Below are 24,330 nucleotides of genomic sequence, written 5' to 3'. Positions count from 1 at the left end.
GTTTTAATTACTGCGGCCACATCGAATTGGATAATTTTGTGTTCCTGCACACTTTTTCGTTCAGTTTAAAATTGATGCGTTTGATGGAAATTGATTAATTAATCCTGTAAATAGGATCAGAGCAGTATTTAGGGAATTTTAAGCAGGATATCATTTAATTCTTATTAGTGAGAATTTTAAAATTGACAACCATGGGATAAAATTAAGAGTTATCTTTCAAATATGCTAAAATTTGCTATCTGGTTAATTTATGACAAGCTTATTTTTTCCAATTTAAAATTCTACTCATTTAGTAGAAATCTACTTACACTTATTGGCATAATTGAGTTGCTGGTTGTTACCAACGTAATGTTTTTTGTTATTATAAGGATATCTTGTCTTCGGGTTCCTCACTATATACCTCTGTATTACCTGCATTATCATTTGATTGAAAGAAAATAATGTTACTAGGCTACAGAGCCAAACAAAGTCTTTTCTGATGTTAATCGTTTAATCTGACATTGATTTATTGCGCTGATTTATTAAGACGATATATTTATGAGAACAAAATCAATTCAGAAACAAGCATTCCAACGAGTCTGTTTTTCCTCAGTGGTTGTTTGGAAAATTTGAAGTGTTAACATTCGAGACTGTCACTAAAGACTAAATCAATTTCAAAAAGTTACAGTAAATATACCCTTCTAAAACTATAAAATAAGGGACTTCAACTCTACACGACTTTGTTTAACTTACTTAGCTGATCTTGCAGGCGAAAAATAAAAAGGATGCGATGACCCTTGTATCGGTTTCCCTGAAAACTTCAAGAGTTATGCAAAAAGAAATATCACTTTGAATCAAAATGTAACTTTGACCTCGAACTGATTGCATTAGAAGCATTATTGATAATCCATCAAAAAATTATAAAGGTCAAAGTCAAAGGAGATTTAAAGATGTGTGTATTTTTGAGTTTACACATTTTCTGTCTATAAAATGTTTCAGAAAGAAAAAGGATGAAAGAGGTCTTATATATTTAGAAATTTCAAACAATAGCCTTTCAGCCTCTACCTTTAAATACTTAAAGAGCTTTTGCTTTTGTTGTCTGTAATGCTTGTTAGAACTATTTTTTGGAAACCATAGGAGAGATTGACTCGGAACTTTTAAGAATATCTTCAGTTCTCTTGAAAGGATTTCTCAATGAATTTACACCTAAAGGATCCATATTCTTCTTCAAGCAGTTCTACCTTTGACCTTTCCTCAAACTCATAAAGGTCAATGTGATTTAAAATGAGCAGTGCTGTCGTGTCGCGAAGGTTTATGAGCTTTCAGGCAGGCGTTTCCATTGAAAGAGGTTCCTTGACCTCGAGTCATTGACATTTAGACCGTGAACTATTCTTGGCACTCAAACTCTTTAATTTTTTAGAGAGGTTCAGACTCAGTTGCTTCTACCGCTTAGTCCACTTTCAGTTTAGGCGTAATCGTATCTTATTTTTCAAAATTTAGATGTTAGACTTCATTCTTACACTACACTGCGGCATTACCAATTATTTGCCCTGTAACAACCATTAAAAAATACGACGCCGCTTAGTGAAATAAATATTATTAAGCGTTGCGATTGCAACGCAAAATACTGTAAATTTGTGCATCAACAGTTGACATCACCAACTCCTAATGATATATCGCTGCTTAATGATAGAATTATATAATTAGGCGTCACATATGCACCGCAGCCCTAACTCTTTGTATCTACCTCTAATGATAAAATGCTCCTTAATGATACAAATATTATTAAGCGTTGCAAATGCAACCCCTAATGCTATAAATTCTTGCATTAACAGCTGATAACATCAACAACTAATGATAAATCGCCGTCTAATGATATATTTGATCATTCAGCGTCGCGAATGCAAAGCAGACCTAACGCTTAATGAAAAAAGAAAAAAGGTACAAGGTCAACCCCTAATGATACAAACATGTTTATCATTAAGCGTTGCATTTGCACTCTTAATGATATAATAGTTTATCTAAATATAGAACACTGATCTGCAATGACTCGTTGTGAATGTCATAATGTCTATAGTGGTTATAATAAAATATAAGTAAACGTAATAAACACTTATAAAACTCAATGAAAATCGCATTTTTTAAAATCATTTAGAGAACTCCTACACACCTAATAATAATGCATTACGATGGTACTCTACATGACTACATCCATTCATGTATATGCGTTCTCTTTTGACTGAAACTAAAAACTTTAGTAAAGAGATATTAAACATAACATTCTTTTAAAAAAATTACAATGGTATATGAATGTCATAAAAATGCGTTAGTCTGATTGAAAATATTAATATTGAAAAATATTTGCACAGTAATTCCCTAAAACAATGATTAAAATAGTAGATAATCTTTAATTAGAGATAGGTTAAAGCAGTTTTTTTATTTCATGCACCCTGGTTTTCAGAATAGCATTTTTTATAATTAGATAATAGATAATTAGAGATGTAATTAGACTCTTGCTGCTATAGCAACAAAAAGGTCTTCCGTTCCTCATGTCTTTATCGGTATAAAAAAAGTCCATTTCTCATTTAAAAGAAAATGGATACAATATATACTGTAAAAGAATACGGAATAAATCATTTCTAAGTTAAACAAAACAAAAACACTAAATGTCAATTTTGAGTACTTTCTGTGACGACCGGAAGTTACGACGGATCGATTAAAACATAGCAAACCATATCTTCATACGTTGTTTTGTCTTTCCTCAAAGTTTGGATGTTCAAGTTTTTTTCAGCTATAATATCTCGTTGAGAAAAGGTTTTTGTCTCAGGACCGGAAACAGACAAACGAAAGTGATTAAAGAAATTAAAAGAAGATATTTTTAGTTCATTTACCTACAGTACGTTACTGTTCATCACTCTGAGTGAAATGTTAAAAAAAATTCTAAAGTTAAAAATTAAACCTCTATTGATAAAACGCTTCGAATGAATACCGGGAGTGAAGTACGGCCAAATGAAACCCGTTAAACACAGGTTTAATCAAATGTCCATTATCCATAAAAGTTTTGTTTCTCGATCTCTCACAGTTTCTGAGATCTTGTGGGTAGTTTGTTTTTAAAAAATAAAGGCTATCTGAGATATTTTAGATGTCTAACCGGAAGTAGATTTTTTTTTACTTTTTTATCATGTGTAGATGACTTTTTGTGTTTTTATAGCTAAAATGTTACTTCCGTGCTAAATAACCAACATATTTTTTAAAAATCAAAATTTGGTGTACTTCCTGTGACGTCCGGAAGTTCCGCCGGATAAAACAAAATAATGTGAACACATGTACTTACATAGGTCTATAATCTCATAAAGTTTGGTTGTTCAAGTCTTCACCATTTTTGAGATATCGTCGAAATAAGGATTTTTGTCTCGGGACAGGAAACGGGCAAACGGAAGTGTTAAATGAAAATTAAATTTGTTATTTACTTGTTTACTTGCCTATTTTACATTATTATTTATCGAAGTAGCTTAAGCATCGAGTGAAAACAGTTAAACAGATAAACAGCTTGAATTGATTAAATTCTTTCGGTGTAAACCGAAAGTGACAGACGACAAAATGAAACTGTTTAAACATATCTTCAATCAAATGTCTATCATCCATTCACAAGTTTCGTGTCTTGATCACTCATAGTTTTTGATGTCTTGCAGGTACAAGAGATGTTTTAAAAAAGCTTACTGAGATAATCGAGATATTTCACCGGAAGTGGATTTATTTTGTTTATTTAACAATGCATAGATGACATATGTAAGGAATTCTACTAATATCTTTATTCTACGGAAAATTAATTAAATAGGTAAAAATAAAAAAATTGAAGTGCTTCTGGTGACGACCGGAAGTTACGCCAAACAAAACAAAAATGTTTAAACACATCTACAACTAAAGGTCTATCATCCTCAAAGTTTGGATGTTCAAGTCTTTATCGTTTCTGATATCTACATGTGACAAGGTTTTTTGTTGCGGGACAGGAAACGGACAAACAGAAGTGCTCAATGTTAATTGTATCAAATATTTCTTGTATACTTGCCCTTTATACATTATTGTTCATTGAGCTAACAACAAATATCAAAGAAAAACAGTTAAACAGATAAACAGCTCGATTTGTTTGAACTCTTCCTGTGTGGACCGGAAGTGACGGAAGAAAAAATGAAACCGGTTAAACACATCTTCAATCAAATGTCTACCATCCATGAAAGTTTTTGGGCTTGATCATTAATAGTTTCTGAGATCTCGTGGGTACAAAATGTGTTTCAAAAAAGATACCTGAGGTACTTGAGATATCTCACCGGAAGTAGAATTTTTTTGTTGATATAATATCGCATACATAACCTATGTATAGATTTATACTTATATATTAATTCTATGGAAAAAGAATTTAATGCGTAAAAGTTATTATTTTTGAAGTGCTTCCGGTGACAACCGGAAGTTACGACGAACAAAACAAAATAGTTTAAACACATCTACAGATATAGGTCTATCATCCCACAAAGTTTAGATGTTCAAGTATTTGCCGATTCTGAGATCTCGAGGGAACAAGGTTTTTCGACGCGGGACAGGAAACGGACGACAGGAAGTGAATTTTGAAAAAATGATAAAAAAGCTTCGAGATATTATCACTCTCTATCAGTCCTGAAAATTTGAAGAAAATCTATCCAGCCATCTCTGAGAAATCTTGTGGACAAAAAAAGGGAAAAAAAATATAATAAGAAGAAACATAACAATCACTATAAGGTCTTCCGTTGAAAACGGAAGACCTTAATTATTTAATACCCGTTAAATGATAGCATCAGTGATATATCTAAAGCAAATATATATGTATTAAACATCTTAATCTAAAAATGTTGGGACAAGTTACCAAACAGCTCTCTATGCTACGGCATAACAAATTCGCTTTGATTTCCAAAATTAAAGTAAAAATTAGCGTCATATTCAGAAGTAAAATATTGTCCCAAAGCCCTTTATTTTGAAATAAATTATATCAACAGACTTACTTAATAATAAATGGTTAAATTATATAAGTCTGACAAACTCAGTTAGCATACGATAACGTCAATTCATGGCTAAAATAAGTATATATACATGTAAATAAAAAAAATTGTCTTAGTTAGATATTCATTTGTATACATTATTTATCATTTGCAAAGAACTATATATGATATTAGTCAAATTTGGCCCCCATAATTCTCTATTTTTAAAAAAAATTCAGTTACAATAATTTATTGTGTTATTTTATAAAAGAGTTGACATAAAATATGTTTTTCACCTATTTATTTGATTTATTTGCACTCACTGGCAGTATATGACGTCAGGAGTGACGCTATTTTTAAAATTCAATCAAAATCAGTCAAAAATTGACATTTTTCTTATCTTTTTTCGAATGAGAAATATATAGCGAATCTTTGAACAAGAGCGAACTTTTTTCACTTTTAAGTATTGGAGAGATACATCTTTGGTGAAAATATTTTGTTTGTTCAAGCAGTCGCTCAATGTTTCCTTAAAAAAAACTGCTTGAAAACAAGCCGTTTTATGCTAAAAATGAGCAAATGGCGGGAAAAGGTAAATTTTATGATGTCATATTTTTAACTTGTGGGCACTAAAATCATAATGAAAATTATAGAAAAACTTCAAATGAATATTTGTACAAATAAAACAAAGAATCACAGTTAAATGACAATGTTCATTTAAGGGGGCATTTTAGGCTCAAACCATATATAGTCCTTTATCAAATAATATTGTAGCATGCAAATACTGGCTACTGACATTCACCTTTAAACATTTTTAAAAAATATTGATTACAATGCTTTAAAAAAGAATTCTAGTGATAAACTAAAATTTGAGTGTCAGTCGTAGAGTTATAAGCGAAATACAGGGCTCACAATTCTTTACTTCTAAACAAGGTGCATGCCATGTTCTAGTTTACATTGGTTCAATATACCGGTTTTTCAAGCCTCTCTTTCTCTTTCTCTCTCTCTCTCTCTCTCTCTCTCTCTCTCTCTCATAATTCGTTTTAAGCATAAATAAATCGTCCATAGCGTTTATGACATTTTATTTAGGTCTAAAACTGTTTTTTTCACTTCGAAGTTCAAAAACGTATATAAGTAAGCTTTGTTAACATGACACAAAGAATTGTGAGCTCCGTATTTCGCTTATAATACGGAGACTGAAACTCTGCTTTTGGTTGACTATTTAAATGACCTTACAAAAGTATTGTAAACATCCGTGAAGCTAACAATAAATAGCTATCGACATACATCGTTAAACATTATCAAATAATATCTATGCATGTAGTACTGGCTGGAAATATCCCCTAAACATTTTGTTGAATATTGTAGCTTGCAGATATTGGCTAATGATAATCACCTTTAAACATTTTCTAATAACATACTGTGGTTTCATTAATATTCGAGGGTATCAATTTTCGTGGAAAAAGTGAAAATCACAGTTTCAAGGATACGTAAATTTGTTACAAATGACCCTATCAATTCAAAATGTTAATATAAATTGCATTTCAACGAACACTTAATTTCGTGGATCAACTGAATAACGAAATCCACGAAAATTGGTATTCAACGAATATTCATGAAACCAGAGTAGTAGCCGGTGTAAAGTAGAATAATGATCCCCGTAGAATAACGACCGGGGGTCATTTATCGACGTAGAATAATGACCCCAGGTCATAATAATAGGCAGGAAAATGACCCCCGGTCATTTTTTCACGTAGAAAAATGACCTTTTTGCCTGAAGAATAAGTGTCATTTCGATAAAAAAAAACACACTCTACCGGATGGAAAGTGACCCCTATAGAATAATGACTCCCTCATAGATGAAAGTTTTTCAATATAATTTTGTATTATTTATGAAATAGTCTTTACAATATTGTAATCTTTACTGCAGTTTACAGAAAGTACTGGAAAGAAGGGGTATATCTTAAAAAGAAATCTTTCCTTATAACATCACCCAAAATAAATGATGAAATCAAAGTTACTCCAAAGTTTACTCCATTCTTACGCATTATAACCATGCTGAAATAAACAGCTACTAACAGGAGCCATTAGGACAGTAGAATCTAACGGACAATAAGGAAAACCATCAAAGTATTGAGAGTACTCGAACAGAAGATATATTATACTTTATCATCGGCATACTTTAATCAATATCAAGACTATTAATGCATCAATAATTTGTAGGAGCATTGACAACTTTAGAGGCAGTAGAGATCGCTTGGATAAGAAATATAAATGCGTCTTGTGATCAAAACCAAGGGATATATAAACCCCTCGAAACCACCTGCTGGTACCCGTACAGCCCAAATTTGAGACCTGAAAAAAAATAATAACCCTATAGGTCTCCGGCACTGCCATGTAATTTGTTTGATGTACACTTTAAAAAGGGAAGAAAATGGCCCACCGTTCACCACAATTTCGTTGTGAGCTATCATGAATTCTAATCGTTCCAAGTATTTATTAGAGGAATGCTGCTCAACACGGCACCTAATTAACCCGGCACTTGGTGAATTCGGCACCGATCATAGTGAATACGGCATTCGGTAAACTCGGCACCTGATAAATTTGGCACCTGTTGAATTCGGCATTAAGTTAACTCAGCACTTGTAAAATATTAAAATTTTTGACAATATTTATTATTTTTTCGCAATGTATGATTTATAAGTGCTAGCCTTTATCATGTAACAGTCTGTTTGTGAAGAAAGATGAGTTTTTGAGTTTTTGAAAGTTACTTATTACTTATGACCACATTTATTTACAGAAACAACATAATTCTTTACCTACTGAATGATTTAACATTTATTTTTTAATTGAATGAATTGATATAATCTATACTGTTCTGTTGCCCATTGTTTTTGTCTTCTTGAAGTCGCAAGAACAAGTGACAAAAAAAAACCCATGTGTTGACAGGGTGTCTTCTTTAACCTCCTCATAATTAGTACCTAACGCCTTCCATGTGTACTGAGAATTCACCGTCTTATAGCACCTGGTACCCCTTCCATGAATACTAAGAATACACCACTGTCATCTTGTTTTAGCAATTAAACAAATCCGGTACACACTGAATTGCACATGATTAAGTACCTTTGATGTTGAGTATAATAATCATTTTAAAATGTTCATTTTAAATATGATGCAGATAATATAAATAAATTAGATAATGTGTTTTAACAATCTACCTAATATTCCTTCCTTATTTTTAAAGTTAATTATTATATTAAAAAATAAAAATATTTAAACATATATACATTTTGTAGTTAGTTGTTTTAACTCGCGGTGTTTTAATTCACGAATAGACAATAGGTTTTCTAATTCTATTTGTCATAAGCACATTGTGTTTCTTTCTATAGTTTCCTATCTTTAACAGTCGTTTACATTTATGATAAAAAAAATTAACAAGGTGCCGGATTAACCATTCATAATGCCGAATTCACCAGGTGCGGAGTTGACTATGTACACGGGTGCCAAATTCACCAGATGCCGAGTTGACTTGTTACCTATTAGAGGAATGGAGACTTGTAATTAGAGGAACGAGCCTGTTTACTGCTGGCAGTTGTCTTCTGTGATATAGGGATATTAAAAAAACCTGTTTGATGTACACTTTAAAAAGGGAAGAAAATGGCCCACCGTTCACCACAATTTCGTTGTGAAAAGTTAACAAAAATGACAAAGTTCTAGTGAGCTAAATGGACACATTTAGATTGGCAAATTTGCCGATGCAATTGTAAAATCACGATCAAAAAATTGATAAAAGTTAAGCAAGCTGTGCATTAATTTTATTATTCAAATAACATTTTTAAATAATAAGCTATAGAAAATGTTGTTTAGAATTATTCATGTAAAGTATCGAGGACAATTCGATTTATACACAAGTGCAGCGTCAGTTCCCGCCATATGTCGACGAGAGAAGAGACGTAACTGTTAACAATCAATTTGTGGAAATAAAAGTGTGTTTGTGTTTTTTTCTGCTACAGATATGTAAAATTTAAGTAAATACAAAGTTTGATATCTTGGGTACGGTGTAACCTAATTCTTTTCTTGTTTACAGCGGGGGTCATTCCTTTTCACGTTTAACATGAATAAAAATAACTCCTGGGTTTTATTCTTCAGAAAAATCTCATTATTTTACAGCACAGGAGGGGGGAGGGGTGTCATTATTCTACGTCGAAAAATGACCCCCGGTCATTATTCTAAAGGGGTCATTATAAATTCTTCTTTACATCTTCATTATTGGCTGCAGCATATGCTCTTTCTATACGGTAAATAGATATTGTAAGAAAAACATCAGGAGCAAAGTCTTCAAGGAAGATCTTTCTTAAATTCATACGATGTTTAATTTGTATATATTATTTCATAATGCACGATTGTATCTGAAACAAAATGATTAAAGAATACCAAGAAGAAATTTTTTATAGTCATTTATCCCTAAATAATTAACCATGAAAAATAACATATTTGCAATTTATTTTCCATTCATAGTCTACCAAACTTCGTGACTGGAATTTGACCTAAAAGATTATACAAAAATCTTCGATAACATATAGAAACAAAGAAACAAATATCTGAGGTAAGATAATTTTACATCACCTGAGTCGAGAGCTCAAGTGAGTTTTTCTGATAAAAATTTGTCTCTTTTCTGTCGTAGTCATCGTCATTGTTGTCGTAAGTTTTTTTTTGATAAAAAATTGTCCGTTTTCTGTCGTAGTTGTTAACTGTTCGAATAAATGTCTTTTCCTACATAATCACTCGGTCAATTTCAACAAACCTGGCACAAATCACTCTTGGGCCAAGAAAATTCAATCGTATACGAAAGAAGGATTACACCTTATTTCAAGGGAGATAAATAGTAAATAATGAAATTTTAAATGTATTTTTGTATTAACATTCGGTCATATCATGACCCTGGGGGTAGGTTGGGGCCACAGATAGAGGGGGGGGGGGTGTCTAATTGTTACATGGTAGTATATCGTGAAAATCTTTTAAAATCTTTTTATCAAGAACCGGTTGAAACCTATGTGTAAATATATCCATGTATTTTTATTCTATTTTTATCACATCTTGATCATCCAGGGGCAGGATGGAGCCACAACGGGGGATCAATATTTTACTTATTTGTAAAGTGTTGCTCAGGTGAGCCCAGGGCCTCTAAATTTGTGATCTTGTGGTGATAAAAAAAAATGGTAAAAGCTGTTAAAAAGGGTTTGGTTTCTAATATAAAATGTATTTGAAAAATTAATTTTGTGCCAGAAAAATTTGTTTATCAGTTGGCCAAAAATATTTTTAAAAAACCACGCATAAAAAATAAAATTTTGAAGATTAAATACAGCAGACTGTATCTTTATGATTCATAGATTCATTTTGAATGGGCATCAAACCCCCTGACATTTATAAGAAAATTAAAACAAGATACGCGAGGACCATATCGCATACCTTAGTTCATAAACCACTGACAAGAACACGAAAATAGATTGCTAAGTAAAAGAAATATATATTTCAGCACAGAACATGTTTTTAACTTCAAACACCTACCTAGGGGATTTATTCAAAATCAATATTTGCTTAGTCATTTACAAAAGGATGTTTTATACGAACTTTAATTGAATTTGAATTATTGATCTCCTTTTGTATAAGTTTTGCAGTTATTTCACTTTTGGAACGAAATTGGTTTTAAATGTAAACAATTTATATAATGCCAACCATAATGATTTCTACCAAATTTAAAGATATGCAGGACAATGATCACGTGAATACCTTTGCTTTGCTGCTTTGATTTGCTGACTGTGAAGAATTTGAATTTATTTCATTTGCTCGTAACAAAGAAACATTTTAAAAATTCTAAAAAGAGAATAGATGCATTGCTTATCACAGTAACCCCCTTTAAATGGTAAGAAAGAGGTCGTGAATTTGATATTGTTTCTTTGTTCAAGGCATTTCAGATGGTATGTAGGTCATGATCCAAGGTGCTCTTCCTTATCAAATATCATAAAAACCATTGAGATTCCCACCTTAATCCAAAGATATTTGTCCTACTTTAGTCATGGTGCATCAGATCTTTATAGTATGTAAGTCATGACCCTAAGGGGTCTTCCTGACCCCCTTAGAAACAGAAATTGTAAATTATCTTTTAATTATTGATGTTTGATGATCATATCTTTATTTAATCTTTATTATTAAGTCTCCCAAATGAAATTTGGAGACTTATTGTTTTTGTACGGTTCTTATTACATGTATTATAAGTTCTTCTTCTTTTTCTTCTTTCCCGCTCTGAACTTATTTCTCAGAGATGGTTTAGCAGAATTGTACAAAACTTTAGGATACAATATGCCTTATAAGTTTATAAAATGGGAATAATTTAAATTTTCCCTTGCCGCATTCAGCAAAATGTTCACAACATGGAGTATTACGAACACTCGGGTCTTTAATCTGTTGCTTGTGGACACGTACACGCGCGTTTAGTTTCCCCGTCTGTCCAATATAAAATTCTTTGCATGTTGGGAAAATAGCACAATAAATAACATTTTCCGATTTACAGTTCATCGACGAATTGGTGCGAATTTCCATTCCGGATTTTGGTAGAATTGTATTTCCTTCTTCTACCACATGTACCACATCTCGGGTCGCCGCATTTTTTCACGGATGGAACTTCCTACCGCATCGTAAATCGGGCCTTGGTCAATATGTGTTTAAGATTCGGTGCTTGTCGTCGGCTACTGATTTTGTCCTCGGATTGTAATAATTTCTTCATATTTTCTGACTGTTCTAAAATAGGGTAAAGTCGTTTTGCGTCTGTTAGAATATTTCTGTCCTTGGATTGTGGGTCACAACAAAAGCATTTTTCCCGTCGTTGTTGCGAGTGTAAGAAGACCGGCGAGGATTACGTAGAACATGTAATGGAATTTGTGTCGCTCTTTTTACTCCAGCGTTGATTAAATTTTTCGGGTATATCTGTCGTTGCAGAAATATTTTTAATTCTTCCAGACGTTTAGATCGAAAGGTTTTGTCTGTGATAATTGTACAAATTCTCCGTGCCAAGTTAAACGGAATATTGCACGGAGAATTTGTACAATCCGTATCTCAGATTCAAATAGTTTGATGAATGCGATGGAAATATTAAATTTTGCCGCATAGTATTGCATAGATCTTAAATGTCATAAAAAGTGATCAACCCATTAAACCGATAGCAGAGCTGCTGTGTATTGTTATAGTAAAAAAAATTAAAATTATTAATGAACATATATATGCAGTTATTCGTTCATTTATATATTTCTTTAAAAAGTAGGTACATTATGCATTGTAGAACTTATATAATATATATATATATATATATATATATATATATATATATATATATATATATATATATATATATATATATATATAATGAAACATGAAGACTTTGCTTCTTGTACAATCAATATTATCCTCAATTTCCTGGTGAGCATACATGTACAAGCCATATAACCAGTACCCAGGTTTTATTTGCCAGGTACCAATTGGAGGAAAGAGTGCATGAGTAAAGTAAAGCAACGTGCCAAAATTACAATGCGACAGACCGGACTCTATTTTGGACTGTGGGCTAATTTCCTAGAAGTTTAGGTGTGATTACTTTTGAGGAATTTTGTCCTTTTATTAAATTGTTTCGCATATAATTCATACCAATCTTCGCAAACCCCGGCAAATATATACGATCATCTACCCATCTGGTGTAATCTATGCGGACTACGGACCGTGGCTTGAGACATTGATGCATTCCATGCCATTCACAATGTGAAGTCATGTTAAGTAATGGCATTTTTGCCAGTATTGTTTAAATGCGACCCTGGGGTTTATTTATGTGTAATCTTTGATGATCTTTGATGATTCATGCAGGATATGAAAGTGGCGTTATTGCCGAAAAAAATACATATTAACCCGTAATAAATAGCGGGTTATGTAAATTTTTTTCTGCAATGACCGCTACCTTTACAACCTGCATGAATCATCGAAGATTACATCAAACATATTACTATTTATATTTACAACTCGCTTTTATTAACTTAATAAATTGATCGTTTATAAACAGCCAAATCGTCTCCTATTGGAGCTTGAGTCTAAAGCTTGAGTCTAATATCATCATGATTATTTCGTGCAGTCCGTGATTTTTCTTGGGTTGATATAAATCTAGACCAATCGATAAACTGGGCGTGTGTATTTCACTTATGTCAGGTTATACAAAGATATGAATTGAAATCAATTTCCATAAGAAATATATCATACTTCGTGGATGTAAATATATCAAAATATCTCTCTCTCAAAAACAACTAATCGTTATATATTCCTTTGATCATTTTGCTTGAAAGTCATAAAACTTAGGAAGTTTATTTGATTTATATTTTACACGTAACTGAAGATTTTTTAAAGTCATAATAACTTCAATAAATTTTCGGGTACAAGTGAAGACATACGATTTAATTTGGGGAAAACGCACATTTTATTTTTTCGCCTCTGTAAATATCCTTCTCTACTTTTTACACATAAAGTCCACTTGCCACTTTAAATAAACTAATCTAGTAAACAAGCAATCATTTACCAACAACGACTTCTACGTTTGCATCTGATGAGGTTGAAAACAACTTACTTTCTTGGAAGGAATAGTGCCTTTTTTATTATGCAATTAAGGTGATATGTAACGCTTTTATATTTGACATACCTCCGATCAATTGCGTTTTCTTTCCCGAAATTCTTATCTAACAGCATAGAGCACTGGGTTAGAGCGTTATTTACGTATCTGTTATTCATGAATTAGAATCTCGCAGGGGCTTTTATGACGTTTACCTTTCAAAAAATATTTAAAATATATTTTTGGGACAGGTATTTTGTAAAATTTGAAATAACCGAACCGGTAAGAGTATTTTGGTTATCATGAATTTATTCACATCAATATCGACAGGTGTCACGTAGCACCTTACTTTTGCTTGGTAATTTTAATAACATTCATGCTTCCGCCTCTCAGTACTCGCAGTAATTTGATTATTTTCCTTATTGCCTTTAAAATGCATAATTATTTAAGTTGTAAGCTTTTTATCATCAGATTGATCAGCAAATTTTATTATTAACAGTATGAAAGCAGTCAAAATAGTTGGTTGTACATGTACATACTGCATGGGTAAAATGTGGCATTTAAAAAAATTATATAATAATGAATTTGCCGTTAATGGAAAAACATAAAGCATTCGGTAAATATTGGATTAAAAAACGATTGAAGAAATTGTCGACGACATTATAGAGTAAGGTTCACTAAAAAATGCAAATTTATTTTGGATCTTCTTATACATCAAGCAAGAAAATTCCTCTGTGAAGGTTTATTTTGTATTCAAAGAAAATTCAATATTATCTGGATATTTGCTTATCGTTAATTAAAAGTAATCAGATTTTTCTCAACCCTGTGAGTTAAAGCCAATGTTTATGTGATGGTAAAGGCGTACAGTTTTTCTATAAGTTCTCTGATAGGCAGGTGGGGCCGTGTGTAAAAAAGATTATCATGGGCAAGGGTCATGTCCTTCTTCATGCTGATTGATAGTTCTCTGCCCAATAATGAACCGACCTTAACCCCTACAGCATCGGTAAGGTACAGATGTCATGGAACAGAAAACTCGTTGAAAAAAAGTGAGAATTTTAGTCTGTAGATCAAAACGGACAGAATGTAAGTCATAAACTCTGTAAGTGCGAGCTCTTTATGAAGTGGTTTTCTTTGCTGTGTGTATATACATGTATAGAAGACTGTTATGGAATCATGCAGTTAAAGTGATTGGGGGGCACTTTTCTAGGATTGTGGATGTTTCGCTTATTCGTAGGGATATGATTTTGCAGATGCGTCAGTTTTTTAGTTTCAGTAAAAAGATAACTCTTTCTAAATTTGTTTTTGATCAGGATGTAAATTCGCGAGGGAAGCTAGGCTACATACGAATACCACGAAAACTGAGCTATCATGAATTCTAATCGTTCCAAGTATTTATTAGAGGAATGCTGCTCAACACGGCACCTAATTAACCCGGCACTTGGTGAATTCGGCACCGATCATAGTGAATACGGCATTCGGTAAACTCGGCACCTGATAAATTTGGCACCTGTTGAATTCGGCATTAAGTTAACTCAGCACTTGTAAAATATTAAAATTTTTGACAATATTTATTATTTTTTCGCAATGTATGATTTATAAGTGCTAGCCTTTATCATGTAACAGTCTGTTTGTGAAGAAAGATGAGTTTTTGAGTTTTTGAAAGTTACTTATTACTTATGACCACATTTATTTACAGAAACAACATAATTCTTTACCTACTGAATGATTAAACATTTATTTTTTAATTGAATGAATTGATATAATCTATACTGTTCTGTTGCCCATTGTTTTTGTCTTCTTGAAGTCGCAAGAACAAGTGACAAAAAAAAACCCATGTGTTGACAGGGTGTCTTCTTTAACCTCCTCATAATTAGTACCTAACGCCTTCCATGTGTACTGAGAATACACCGTCTTATAGCACCTGGTACCCCTTCCATGAATACTAAGAATACACCACTGTCATCTTGTTTTAGCAATTAAACAAATCCGGTACACACTGAATTGCACATGATTAAGTACCTTTGATGTTGAGTATAATAATCATTTTAAAATGTTCATTTTAAATATGATGCAGATAATATAAATAAATTAGATAATGTGTTTTAACAATCTACCTAATATTCCTTCCTTATTTTTAAAGTTAATTATTATATTAAAAAAGAAAAATATTTAAACATATATACATTTTGTAGTTAGTTGTTTTAACTCGCGGTGTTTTAATTCACGAATAGACAATAGGTTTTCTAATTCTATTTGTCATAAGCACATTGTGTTTCTTTCTATAGTTTCCTATCTTTAACAGTCGTTTACATTTATGATAAAAAAAATTAACAAGGTGCCGGATTAACCATTCATAATGCCGAATTCACCAGGTGCGGAGTTGACTATGTACACGGGTGCCAAATTCACCAGATGCCGAGTTGACTTGTTACCTATTAGAGGAATGGAGACTTGTAATTAGAGGAATGAGCCTGTTTACTGCTGGCAGTTGTCTTCTGTGATATAGGGATATTAAAAAAACCTATTGTGGAAGGAATTGAACTGTCTACTGGTGGCGATTGATTTCTTTAGCTGGAATCTAGACTGTGGACGGGTGGTAGTTATATATTTCTTATTTTTAACAGCACATTTTTTATGGATCTTAATTACTGCGGCCACATCACCAAAATTGGGTAATTTTGTGTTCCTAGTTACTGTTTTGTCAAGTTCAAATTAATATTTGTTAGATGCAGATAATGCAAAGTTAGTGTAATCAATAACTTGATATTTTTCAACCACGACGCTGTGGGGTGTATACCTGTTCTTTAAAAACATGAATTTTCATTTTATTTCAATTACAGGACTTGTTTCAATTTTTAGAACAAAGTGTTGGCAGCTGTGACTTATATTAGTTCAAATGATTACAGCTTGTTCAGCCAATTTAGCAAGCTTTTGTCTGTTTCCAGTGGGTGCCACAATCGATATTAATTTTCTGCTTGTACAATAGCTAGAGAACAAACAGAGCTACGTAAACAGTATAACCTGTTGCAGTTTTGCATATTGTTTGAGCATTGAAGATTCAACCCAACAGCTACTTGACTTGTTTGGTTCTCTGTAAATCAATTATTGCAATTGATGGACTGCTTCAATAGTATGAAAATTTTTTAAGTGATTTCTGAACATGCATGTTAGATGAAGTACATGGTTTTAATACATTTAGGTCTTTAAATGGTTTTAATTGGAATGCAATTTCCACACTTTGTTGCTGTTACAGGTTGCTGTTACAGGTTGCTTGCTGTAACAGGTTGATTTAAACAAACAGACAAAACTGCCATCAACATACTAGTAGATGACACTGTCGGTGACAGTTATCTGTGGAACCTAGTTCTAAGCATCTACACTCCCAGAGCTTTCAGATGGTTGTAGGTTGTTAATGGAAATGACGATACGTTTAATAAAGGAATAAGGAATCATTCATTGACTATTATGAGGTAAAGATTTTGGTCGGGGCGTGGTCTAATTCAATAAAGCCCAAAGATTGGACCAGGCTCCGACTGAAATTATCACCTTATAATATTGAAACAATGATTCCTTATTATTTATATTTAGATATTTTTTCTAATTTCTACTCTATAAATCAACATTTTAAAACCACGATTTGTTCATGTAGCACACGCTATGTACATGTATTACTATACAGCAAATAACGTTGTTCATTTTTGCTATAAGACAGGCCCAATTTGTGTCGCTCATCTGTAATCAAATTTATGGGCTATAAGCTATAAAATTGAATCGAATGTTATCACAGACAAAGACATTTAAAAGTGTAAATTTATCATTAAAATTAATGTAAAATAATTTTTTATATACATTTATTATTCAATTTCTTTTTTAGCAAAATCAAGAACGAAATGAACAGAACATTTGAAGTTATTTCAACCTGTTGGAAGAACAATTCGAACGCCACCATTCCAACGGCTCTTTCATTTTCCTCATTGCCTCCAAAATGCATAGCTATTTCAATTGTAAAAATTTCATCATCAGATTGACAAAAATTCAGGAAATTTTATATTTTAACAGTGTAAGAGCAGTCGAAACAGTAGGTCGTACATGTACAGACTGCATTGGGATTTAAAAAAATAAAATAATGAATTTGCAGTTTATAAAAAAACATAAAACATTCGGTATATGTCGGATTAACGTTTTAAAAAAGTAGCCGATGAAGTTATCAAGTAAGATCCACATATAAATGCATTTTTTAAAAAATCTTTGTATACCTCCAGGGTTCAAAGAAAATTCCTCTTTTAGGATTTTTAAAAAAAAGAAAATTCAATTTGCTTGATCTTTGCTAATCGTTGGAAAAAAAGTATTAAATGTATTTCACTCTTTTGAGTTACAGCCGATATTTATGTGATGTTACATGTATGTGCAGATAGTTTAAGTTTCTGTATAGTGTATGTTCTTTGTTAAGCAGGTGAGAGGAGGCATATATATATATATATATATATATATATATATATATATATATATATATATATATATATATATATATATATATATATATATATATCCAAATCACAAAAGTTTTTCTCAGTGTCCGGTAAAAATATTACGTCATAGTTTTAACGACTGTAAAATGTCTGAAGATTTTTAACAATGAAAGCGTATTGTAGGTGAGTATCATGTCCCTCCTAATACTGATAGTAAAAATTGGCCGACCTTCACCCCTATAGTATCGTTAAAGTACAGATGTCATGGATCAGAAAACCTGTTGATAAAAAAAGAAAGTAAATATTTAGTCTGTAGTTCAAAACAGACAGAATACAGGTCATACACTCTGTAAGAGTGAGCTCTTTATGAAGTGGTTTTCTTTGTGGTTTATATAGATTAAGATACTAATATGGAATCATTTAAAGTCGTGGGGGCCAGTTTTCGTGGATTGTGGATGCTTTCCTTATTTGTGAGGATGTAATTTCCTAGATGCGTCAGTAGTTTAGGTTTAGTAAAAACGATAACTCTTTCTATTATGTTTTCGACGTGGATGTAGATTCGTGGGGGTAGGCTACATACGAATATTACGAAAACTAAGCCACCATGAATTCTAACGATTGCCGATAGTTATAAGAGAAATGGAGACTAGTTATTAGGGGAATGAGCAAGTTTATTTGTGGCAGGTGTCCTCTGTTCTAGGAATATAAAAACAATAGTTGAAGGAATCGAAATGTCTACTGGTGATTGTTTTTTTTAGCTGGAATCTAGACTGTGGACTGGTGGTGGTAATTTATTTCACAATTTAATAAGCACAGTTTTTGATTGATAATAATTACTGCGGCCACGTTGAAATGGGTAAGTTTATGTTCCTGGTTATTTTTTTTATCCAGTTTCAAATTGATATTCACAGGGCGAAAAACAATCTTTAAGCAAGTCCGTAAAGGTGGCTTAAAGGTGGCGTAAAGGTGGCTTTAAGGAGATAAATCTTTAAGCTACCTTTAAGTCACTTTTAAGCTGAGCTTATAGGTCCTTAATGTCCAAACCTCTTTAAGTCACCTTTAAGCCATCTTTAAGCTACCTTTAAGCATCTTTAAGTGGCATTTACGCTCCCTTTAGTTTGTCTTTTAACAATCTTTAAGTTCCCTTTAAGTCAAGTTTGATCAAACTGAACAATAAAAACATATATTTAATGCAAAAGCTCTTTTATAGGGTGGGGAGGGGGGTGATCTGAGTGATGATGTAATTTCCAAGGAAGGGGGGGGTGTTCCAGGCGGTTTTAATTGTCGCTTCATCAAACACATATCGCTATCATCAACAACGCTCCGATGGACACAGATTGCAGTTATAAAATTCTTTATAACTTTTTTTTGGGTTTCAAATTATTCAAAATTATTGTAGGGGTGAGCGCAGTCTCTGTATCTAAATTTGTGCATGAAATTATATTTAAGTATGTTTGTTTCCTATTATAAATTAATCGGTGAAATAATATCTCTCTCTCTCTCTCTCTCTCTCTCTCTCTCTCTCAGTTCATCCGGTTATTAAACAAAATAAAAATAATGAACCAAAACTGCATGATTTAATTTATTAATCGGATGAAGGTATGTAATTTTTTTTTAATTTTAATTATTTCTAGGTCTAATTCTAGATCTGCTAGATACATGTTAAAGATGAAAAGACTCTCAACTGCCTTTGTTATATCGGGCAGGATATTACTGCTTTGTTTGTCGAGACATAGTTTTGTTCGTTTGTGTATATCTAATTAGAGTCTATTGTTTGTCCAACTTAAGAAAACCCTTGGAACTAACACAGAATATACAAGATATACACAACAGGTGTGTCGTGTGCCCAGGTGCAAGTCAGGGTTTCTAAAGGCGTTGAAATCTTAGCATGTAAGTGTATTCGATAAGTCTAGTGAATAACAGTTTATTTACATTTGTAATTTATTTTCAAAGTATTATTTACTAACTCTGGGTTTTAAAAATGTTACGTCTACAAATTAAAGATACATGTATGTAAGAGTAAAATCTAATTAATTCCTGTACTGGTGATCATAAATAGGGGTTAATATATGTATAAGAGTAAATATGTCACATACCCAGCCTGGAACATCATACAATTGTATGTACAGGTATATGTAAACATCGTTTGCAATCGCCACATGCAGTAAATACCTCACCCGTAATTGGTAATTTTATTTGTTATAGAATTGATAGTCTAAAAATCATGTATACAATTAAATGTTTAAACATACTGGAACGGTGCAGTGATCATGAAAACCGGGAAAATTGCGTAGAACTAATACCCTAATAGTTTCAATGCATTTAATAAAAGAAATGATTTCATCTTCATCATTGCATTTCATTTAGCTATGAATTAGATGAACGTTTATCTACTCGGTTTAAATTTATTTACTAAGTAAGCCTAACGGTTTCCATTAAGGTATAATATTTTTTTTTTGACTGAAGATCAAGTTCCGTATTTCATTCTAAATATATGTATGCATGTAATTTATAAATTTGATATGATTGATAGTTACAAATTATCAAAATCTTTCCAAGTAAAAATTACACATTGAATACATTGATTCAATATCCACTGATATATAGGATATAAAAACCTCCTTAAATATGTAAGTTGCCGTGGCTCAGAGGAAGAGAGGTGATGCTGGTAAACGAAGGGTCCCGGGTTCAATCCTCGTCTTGGGTGTTTTTTGATTATTATTTTTTTTCATTTTATTTTCTAGAACAAAAACTGTTTTAATACCTTTTCTATCATTATCTTATAGTTAATATATTTTGTTGGTAAATTACGCACACTATTGAATTAAACGATTTTTTAATGGCTTAAAGGTGGCTTAAAGGTGGCTTATAGGTAGCTTAAAGGTGGCTTAAAGAAGTTTGGACATTAAGGACCTATAAGTTGTCCTTAAAGGTGACTTAAAGGTGGCTTAAAGATAGTCTTTAAGCTGCCTTTAAGCCATCTTTACGCTTTCTTTAAGCCATCTTTAAGCAACACATATAGCTTAAAGGTGGCTTAAAGATCGTCTTTAAGCTACCTTTAAGCATCTTTAAGCTATCTTTAAGGAGAACTTAAAGATGGTCATTCATCCTGTGATTAGTCAAATGTAGGTATTGCTAAGTAAGGGCAATTAACAACTTTATTTTTCAACCACAACGCTGTGGGGTGTATACATGTACTTTTAGAACATGGATTTTCATTACATTTCAATAACCAGTACTTGTTTCAATTTTTAAAGCCAAGCGTAGGCAGCTATGACTTATATTCTCTTTCAAATGATTACACCTTGTTCAGTCAATTTAGCAATCTTATGTCTGTTTCCAGTTAGTGCGACAATTGAAATAGATTTTTTTGTACAATAGCTGGACAACATATTAAACAGAGCTACGTAAACAATATAACCTGTTGCAGTTTTCATATCATTGGATCATTGAAATTCAATGATAAAATGACAACAACAATCTGTCGACCATCTCCAAAATCCATAAAACAAAACACAAATTCAAAGCAGAGCAACGCGGACCTCCTCCAAAAGGATAGAGGTAGGATCAGGTGCCGAGGAGGAGTGAGCATCCTCTGCTGACCGGCTACTAAATGTTACAAAAAACGACCTATCATGTTGATTTTGGCAACAATGGAAGCCAGTAAGATTTTAGGTTTCATTATTTTAGGTTCTGTTGACAAACGGAATTATGAACAAGATACAGAAGAATACGTTAACACGTCATTTATAAACTGAATATCTTTTTTTGTTGTTACATGTAGGTGGGTAGAAAAATTTAACAGGATAATTTGCGTTTTTCGTCGTCCACCCGAAGGATTAGAAAGGTTCACAACCTTGTATTGTTATGGAAACGATCTCAAAAATTATTTTTTGTAGACACTTGTTTATGAAATTAACATAAAAATGGTATATATAGCAAGGACGAATTTCAATACTACTAAAATTGTTATTATGATATATTATAATATGTAGGGAGACTTCCAAACATATATTTTTTTCATGAATTGTATAGTAAAATAGTCTTTTGAAATTAAGTAATATTAGTACCGGCAGCTAATTTAATTTAAAAGGGATCACTTTCTCTTGGAAATGAAAACTGAATCCCCACTTAATCATTACACTGTTAATTTTTCAGTGATAGTCCGTAATCTGCCAACAATACTCAACAGAATATACAGCCAAATGTAATACGTTTACAGTATTGCTCTGCTAAAAGTTAGATAATCAACTACGAAGTAGATTCCACAACAATATATTTTCATCGTATCTAATACGAATTATCGCCCTGTGTTGCAAACCAATATTTGTACTGATATACATTGAATGTACATGCCAATGGTCAATAATGATCTCACATCTATCTTTTTTAAACACGGTTAACGTTAAACAAATAGAAACAAATGTTTTTTACCCAGAGAGCATATTTTTTCTCAGCACAGGAACTAGGAAAAATCTAAACAGCTCGTGCACACGCAAAAATTCTTATAACAAAACCGAATCTAAAAATGTGGAATATTCTAAAATTCGAACTCAATCCGGAATTTTTTTTTGTATTGTGTTAATTGGCTATGACACGCGTTTCTACAAATCCATTGTTTAGGTGAATGGAATACCTGAATGCGGCAAAGCAAGGCCTTATATAGGGGGTGTGTAGCGATGAGTGTAATTAAGTTTTCCCACGTTTCGTAGGATAGCAGGAAAACGCTGTATGAGAATACGTGTTCGAATAGACTTGCGTAGAAATACATGGTCCGGCCATAGGAAGGCCAGGTAAAAAGGATTAGTGTTAAATAGTTAGGTTAATTCTAGAGCCAGTTTCACTCAGAGAACAAAGTTTAGATTCTTAAAAAAAATTTGTAATGTCTCTATTATATTTAATAGTATTGATAATAATGTATGTGTAATTCCGATATTCGCCCCTAGAAGTTCTTTACGCTTGCGTTCGGACACATGTTTCCATAGTTTTTCAAATATTTTATCTATGGATTTTCCTGGGCGGAATTTAACGTTAATCATGGGGAAGTATATTTATATGTTCAATCTATGTACACATGATTTTGATGATGTATCATCTTTAAAGGACAGCTGTCCGCAAAACTCGTCTGGCTCATACCTATGAGTTGTGTTGTTAATTTGATTTTGTTGTAGTTTATAATCGAATATTAATTGTCTGAAAATACACAAGCTTTTCATTACAAGTGTAGGGCGCTTTGATATTTTATACATAATAGTGGTCTGACACCACTTTTTTAATTTGTCTGAGTTTTTTTTTATGTGATGCAATGGTTCAAAATTTTTTAGAAGTCATACTGTGCTCCTTGCTCATTTTCACGTTGTACATGCATATTTTGGTTAAGAATGATAAACAATTTGCAGCAATAGTGTAAACTCGTACATAAAATTCAATGGCATGTACTTGTGGTATCGTCACTTCAATGATAAAGGTTGCAATAACCATGATTTCCTTTAGAGAGGGAGTTTTTGTTACCAAAAAGAGTTAAGCAATTGGTTCTTCTAGACGTTGGGACAAATACCAAGCCAACATCAACTAGCTATCATATAAGAAACGACTGAAAAGTATAACAAAGAGTAGGTATTTTTTAATTGAAATTTCAAAGATGGAAATATCAGGTCTTTTTTAACAAAACAAAAAAATAATCAATAAACAGGGTATGAATTTGTTTTTTGATTCCTTCTCATGCAAAACTGGAAATTTCAACAAGATAAAGGGATAAAAAAACATATATGTTTAAAAGTTGATTAGGCTTTCCATCCTTTAAAACTTGACCAACCTCCACCATGCAGATAATTTGCAACAACTGTTCGAATGTTCACTTTATCTCCTGCGTTTAAGACCAAAGGAAACGTGCTTGCGCAGTTCTCATATCCAGAACTGCTTTCATTGTTGCAATTTCCTAATCCTGTACGTTTTCCATTGACCAGTATTTCGGTGTCAAATATTTTTCTAGGCGCAACAACGCTTGCCCAAGTGAAAATATAAAGCCCGGCAGATGGCGCTATGAAGAATCCGCTTTGAGGATTGTACGCGTCTCCGTAGTTATAGTATAATTTGTCGTACACAACATTGACTGGCGTATTCCTCTTAAAGACCAGATGTTGTGATGTGTATGCATTGAAGGCAACAATTGGTTTATCTAAAAGAAAACATTAATATAATAATGTAATCTGACGTAACAGTACAAAAAACGTCCAAA

At 32.4% G+C, this 24,330-nt stretch overlaps 1 protein-coding gene across 2 annotated transcripts in view; it reads right to left on the bottom strand.

The window, feature by feature from the left end:
* The window catches only part of LOC128168375 (uncharacterized), a 73,477-nt gene that overhangs the window by 48,274 nt on the left and 873 nt on the right, over window positions 1–24,330 (bottom strand). Inside the window, exon 4 of one of the 2 annotated variants that reach the window (XM_052834639.1) lies at window positions 23,809–24,270. The exons of the other annotated variant lie outside the window; for it this stretch is intronic. Coding sequence (XP_052690599.1) covers window positions 23,876–24,270 — 395 coding nt within the window. The 3' untranslated portion in view covers window positions 23,809–23,875. Of the gene's footprint in view, window positions 1–23,808; window positions 24,271–24,330 lie in introns of those variants that run through there. 2 annotated transcript variants of the gene reach the window in all.

The sequence above is a fragment of the Crassostrea angulata genome, chromosome 10 (assembly GCF_025612915.1).
Source record: "Crassostrea angulata isolate pt1a10 chromosome 10, ASM2561291v2, whole genome shotgun sequence".
NCBI classification, from domain to species: domain Eukaryota; kingdom Metazoa; phylum Mollusca; class Bivalvia; order Ostreida; family Ostreidae; genus Magallana; species Magallana angulata.
The sequence above is the reverse complement of the archived record's forward strand: the minus strand, read 5'-3'. Positions and strand labels throughout refer to the sequence as shown.